At 39.9% G+C, this 6,301-nt stretch overlaps 1 protein-coding gene across 1 annotated transcript in view; it reads right to left on the reverse strand.

The window, feature by feature from the left end:
• LOC119590638 (adenomatous polyposis coli protein-like) overlaps positions 1 to 6,301 on the reverse strand; it is a gene marked incomplete in the record, with an annotated part of 64,935 nt that overhangs the window by 30,771 nt on the left and 27,863 nt on the right. The window contains 9 exon segments of the mRNA XM_037939317.1: positions 1,614 to 2,942; positions 3,172 to 3,320; positions 3,537 to 3,719; positions 3,867 to 3,996; positions 4,104 to 4,379; positions 4,665 to 4,786; positions 4,993 to 5,133; positions 5,577 to 5,654; positions 5,947 to 6,258. Of these exon segments, the coding sequence (XP_037795245.1) occupies positions 1,614 to 2,942; positions 3,172 to 3,320; positions 3,537 to 3,719; positions 3,867 to 3,996; positions 4,104 to 4,379; positions 4,665 to 4,786; positions 4,993 to 5,133; positions 5,577 to 5,654; positions 5,947 to 6,258 (2,720 nt within the window).

Below are 6,301 nucleotides of genomic sequence, written 5' to 3' on the forward strand. Positions count from 1 at the left end.
CAAAAAATTGCCAGATTCATTAGCATATGTCTGGGGTTCTTTTATTGGCATCTACAAGTTTAGTTTCCAAATTCATGATCATATCCTTTTTACAGATTGTGTTTCCTGTGATTTTAGCATTCCATTTTTGCCTTTTCCACACTGACTCCAATTCTAATCTTAGAAATCTTAGATCTTAGAAAATAATCAAATAATTCCAATATAAGACCCAAGAAAAGTATTTTTGCTTTTACTAAGTCCAAGTATTTCATCACAACCTTCAAACATAAGCACACATTGTACAGCCACTCTAAACTGTACATCACACAATAAAATTAGTGTCTCAGTATTCCAATGTTAGAAATATCACTATCGTTTCAAGCCAAAAAAAATGCGCAATCATCTCTAGTCACTGTACATCCCAAACACAAAATCATCCCTCTGTAAAAAAAATCCTAAATTCTGTTACCTATGAGAAACTTAAAAAAAAGAAATACCATCACCTCTGAGTTACAAAAGCACTCCAATGCATATTACAAAACGTAAATCTGTAGCTAATTCAAGATCTAGCACATAAGCCACTGATGGGTAAAAGCATCGTCTACAGTATCAGAACCTTGCAGTAGTTACAAACCACTGAATATCAAGTATCACTGTCAACAACATCAATCTATGTTTAGTTGCTGTTCCTCCTTGTACCGGTCCCTCGCACCGCTACTGGTCGGCATCTGGCAGCTCGACCAAGACTAGAGCCTGGTCCAATACCAGACTGTACCAAGATTATTTGTAAGGTACAATATTAGTCTGGCATCAAAGTGGAACCAGTCCAGCATTATCTAAATTCCTCCATTAAGGTTTTTTGCTTTCCATGCCCAAATAATACAATATGATTAGCAAACAAAATGAACTAGACCATGATCCATACAAATACAGTGGAACCTCTTTATAGTGTCATACATGGACCAATAAAGATTGTAAGCACTAAATTACCTCAAAGTATTAAATGAGACTGAGGAATATAACACCTGCATTGTTACTTCAACATCCTGCTATCATGCAGAGATAGTCTCTTCACTGCCACTAAAGCAGAGGATATACAATAACCAACCTAGAAGGGCTGGAGTTGCCAAGGTTTGACACTGAACAAAGGGTTGTCTGATCCTGACAGACTATGAACATTCAAAGAAGCAACACGACAACAACAGTGATTTGGGAAAATATCCAGAAGACACACAGCTGACTAGACACCAAATGAAATGCTCTAGTGGGCCTAGTTCTGTACAAAAATATTTATATATATCAAGTTATACCTAGCATTCAGCCTGGTCTTAAAAAATAAAAAATAAATAAAAAAAGTTATGAAAAGCAATTAAAAATAAAATCAATAAAAAAGAAAAAGAAAAATGAGTCTGCATTCTGCATACCACCATTTTCCCAAAGCATATTTTCTTCACTTTTGGAGAGGAGCACTATAAAGAAGTTGCACTTTCATAACTATGCATTTGAAGTTTTAGAATATATAATGAATTATATACCAATATCAGGGACATAGTCTGTTTATGTAGCTGAATTAATTAATCACAATCTGGGGAGAGAATCTTAACTTGTGTGAGTCTCACACATGGCTTACTCACCTTAGGCTGAAGTTAGTTGGCTGGTCTAAATCTGTTTCAGTGTACCCTGTGAAATCCTCTTGTTCTCTGTCAGCTTCTTTATGGGTTTCTGTCTTCCTTGTTTCTCTTCTTTCTCCAACATAATTGTCAATCTGAGGTTCTGGTCGCTCTGCTGTTTTAGACATATTTGCAATACTTTCATTAGTAGATGTTTTTGAAGCTATTCTAGCATTATATTTCAAACTATAATTAAGAGGTTCTTTTTGCGACTCATTCTCAATGTTGACTTCAGCAAGATTTCTACTAAAGTTAACATATTTACTGTAGATGTTATAATGGGCCTCATTATGGGGTTGTTGTCCATTGGCAAAGTTCCTTCCACTTCCAGTTCTTTCTTCGTCACTTGTGCTTGACGATCGCCGGCGAGTTGCCGTTGGGCTGTATGGTGGCTGAGGGCCTTGTCCACGGAATGCTCCATTTCTGGGAATGCTCCCGCTGCTCCCTGTAGAGTCAGGGAACTGCCCTGAATCCCCTGGCTGATGACTGTAAATATCTTTCATGTTACGAACTCGAGAAGCAAATATCTCATCAGCGCTTCCATTGAACTCTTGGGAGTCCAAGTGTCTCTGTAATTCATCCTGACTCATCCTTGCAATGTCTGGGAGACCATGGGATGGAGGAGCCATGGACCGAAGTGATAGATCAAGGGGTCTGCCATCCAAGGGCCTTCCTCCATTCTCCACAAGGGGCTCACGGCCAGCTTGGTGACGCATCAACAACTGCCGCATTCGGTCATGGGAGTTGTCAGAATGGGTTGAAGAGATCGAGTCCCTGCTCTCAGATCGTAGGACATTGTTATACTGTGCCCCTAAGGAGTGGAACATTGGCCGTGCCCCTGGGTAATACTGTGGACCATCACCAGGCTGTCCATAAAAATGTGGATCACTGCCTTGTGGATGGGTTGGTGAAGCTCTTGGTGAGGTTTCAATGTTGTCACATGTCTCTGAGAGGGAGGGATCCAGCTCCTGTTCTAAGGCTTTCTGCTTTCGAGCCTGTAAGGATGGGAGGCCCATGCCATGACGAGGATCAGTCAAGGGCATTCCCTCTGGCCTCGCTTGTAGCAAATTCTTCAGTGCCGCACTTGACCCCATTGATATCATCTTGTGTTTTGAATTAATGAGTGATCGTAACATAGGAACAGCACCAAGCTCCCATAATGTGCGCTGGTCCTGTGAACACCTGGCTGAAAGGTTCCATAAAGTTCCACAGGCATTGCTCACAACTGTTAAGCTTGGTGAACGTAGTTGACCTAAAAGTATGCTTAGAGTATTATGTTCTCTCAGCACCTGCCTGAAATGTGCAAAAATAACAACAATCTTAATTAATAAACTTTCACTTTTCCAGCTCCTGGGAGATTCACCCACACAAATTATTTCAGCACCCAATGATGAAATATTTGTTTTAAAAAACTGAAAACTAATCAAATACAAGAATGATTATTTTTTCTCTGAATCTAACAAAATATTTCTCAGATCAGAGTCCTAAGTGAAACTGAACCCAGATGCTGAACATGACATACCTGAGATCTTCTCTGACAGCAATATGACTAGAAATATTCCTGAGTATTCCTCCTCCGTTCTCCACGATTGCTAGAGTCTTAGACTGAGACTTGTAGGTAAGAGTACTGCAGATAAATGCTAATGCTCCATCCACAGCACATATTTCAGCCTGCAAGGCAAACCCTTCCTTCTATTACATATGTTGAAGCACTACAATGATAAATGACCCTACCAGTTAAGGTGTAATTTTGATCTTTGCTTTTGTGCCACCACATGCAATGTCAACATCAGTTTTGTCAATATAATCCATTTCATGAGCAGCAATCAAAAGCAATTTGCAAGCCAATACCCTAACTGCAAATTTGCCAGAAAGGAGAGAACCTACCTTGTTAATGCTGCAGTGAGCAGACAAGTTCCAGACAGCTGAGAGAATGACCTTCAAAGTAGACTCCTTACGAGCACTGAGAGCTGCCTGCATCAAAATTGAAACTGCTCCTACATCACGCAGGCTTGCTTTGCTTCCTCCATCTGCTCTCCATGATAGGTTACGTAGCACACTTGCTGTAACCTGTACAAAGGAGAGTTTCCTGACATGAGAAACATAATTGGAAAATAATGCTTGATGACCATCTTACATTTGTTCCAATTCAGTGCATCCTCTAAATAAATAGAAATTAAAAATGAATGGAATAAACCATGATGTAGGAGAGCCCACCTGTCTCAGATCCTCACTCGGTGAATGTAGCTGTGACACAAGCGCTCGCAGGAATGACCGGAAGGAACACAACAAAGCCTTGTTGGTTCCGTCACCAAAGGTTAAGTTTGTTAGGGCCATTCCTGCATATCTGCAGGACACAAAGATAGACTTAGCATAGCATTCTCTTATATTTAGGGGTGATATTAGACATTAATTTATGACCCAAGATCATCATACATTAAAGTCTAAACTCACCTTCTCAATGTGATGCAGTACTGATCAGATGTAGTAGAACCATGGCCATCATGGTCTCTTCTTATGAGCTCTGCAATGGCATGCAGGCCCCCAAGTGAGCACATAGCATGCCGGTGGTCCTCATCAAACGAGAGCTTCATGAGCGCAGCCATTGCAGGACAAGGGTGCCGGTCCATGTCATCCTCCAGCAGGGGGCCACGGCCTGCACTTGTGCGCTCCAGACGCTCGTACAAGTAGTCTGAGTAGTCCCGAATCTGCTCTAGGAGTCTAAGTACCCTAGAATATACAGAAAAATATGTTTAATAGGAAAAATATAGAATACATACATCTTGAAATATTGTTGCTTCTTTACCAAGCACAGATATTTGTAAATGTATTTTCAGAATACTTGGTTCCCTTACAGCATGTGTTCTTTTAAATAATATATGTCTGCCTCAAATAAAACTAGATATACCTTTAATCTATTTTTTCTTTGCTATGATACAGGATCCCAAAATTGACAATTTTCAACATATCAGCAACTATTACACATATGTTCATATCCTATGAAATAGTCCTTACCTAGCTTCCCTTCGTCCACGCTTGTCATCTGGATGAGAATGGACGATGTTGTGAAGGGCTTGTGCTGCTCTTAGCCGCGTCTCTCTTGTGGGCGGAACGTCTCCATCACATCCATGCAACAGCTAATTAGGGAGAATTTTATCAATTGTGGACAATGTTTTTATTCTTTATTTTTAATTATAATACTAACAAGATCCACCCCCAAGAAATATCAATAACTAGTGATGTATCTTTGCCTCATTTATTTTCTAATTGTAAACCATAATGTAACTTTTGGAGAACATAAAACAGTCCTGTAACAATGTCTAAAACACACCAGTTCCAGTACCTGTATAAGTAAGGGTAGACATCCCGACTGCCTCATGGCCACACAGGAGTCTGGGGAGGAGGACATAGCCAGAAGAGTACGGCTCATGTCATCTCTGTCACTCGAGGAGAACATGGACAAAAGGCCATAGACCATTTCAACCTGTTGTGTAACATGGGAAATAATGGTAACTAGTGCAATGAATCACTATTTGCACTGCTATATCATAAAAATGGACAGTACATTCACATCAGTGTAAGCATGTTCACATTACATTTTAAAATCCAATCATAAAGGTTTCTAGATAACACAAAAAAAACAATATGTTACAATAACAAATGTCTTCATGGAACATGGGTGAGGTTTCACAGACTATCCATTTCTCCAAATATATTTTCACTGAAACTCACAAATGCATTTCCAAACACCATACAATCTAAAAAAAATCATCTATACTCATTAAACAACTTACCATACCAACAAACAACTTATTTCATACATAAAACAAATTCGGCATTATTAACATCCAAAAACATGTTCAATAACATTAGTAGGCTAGTGATGGACATATGCAAAGCAAACAGATAAGCTTTGCACATTCATACCTTATTTGTAAGAAGCTGCTGCGTGCTCTGCGCTCGTCTATTTGTTACACTAGATGTTGCCATAATGCCAGGCACCTCCTGCAAAATTTTCATGAATATATATAAGCCTGAGATTGGTCACCATAACTACTATGGATGTTTTGTTCATCAGTATAAAACCTCAGCTACCACATATCAAGCATTTTCTGCAATTACATTTAGTATAACCTATTTTATCTACCATCTAAGATAAGGAAATAGCTCTAAAAAAATTACTTTAAATACACTACTACAAAGCTTTCAGCAAGATAAAAAATAAATAAACACAAGGACAATCAATCATTCATAAATCCACACATACAAGCATTCACAAAAAGATTTCCTCATATACCTGATTATTATTCTTGAAGGGCATGCCCATGGAAGCAGGGCTCGAGTGCCATAGTGCCTTCTCAAATGGCCACGTCCCCCTCAGAACTGCCTCAATGGCTGGTGGCATTTTCCCTGTAGGAATCTGGTGAGGTTGGAACAGCTTCTCACGAGTGCATTCTGCCTTGTCGGCATCCTGCTGGCCTGCGGCAGTTGTCCTGCCCTTGCCTTGGCTAACGCCATCTGCTGAGTGGATAGTCAGCGTATCTGACTGCAGTGAATCCAACTCCCGGATCTCACTGATATCCTCTGTTGTGCCATCCTCATCGGGAGCCTGTATGCAAATGTGCAAAATAAAATAAGGAAGGTTTTCTAGC

The sequence above is a fragment of the Penaeus monodon genome, chromosome 27 (assembly GCF_015228065.2).
Source record: "Penaeus monodon isolate SGIC_2016 chromosome 27, NSTDA_Pmon_1, whole genome shotgun sequence".
Lineage (NCBI taxonomy): Eukaryota > Metazoa > Arthropoda > Malacostraca > Decapoda > Penaeidae > Penaeus > Penaeus monodon.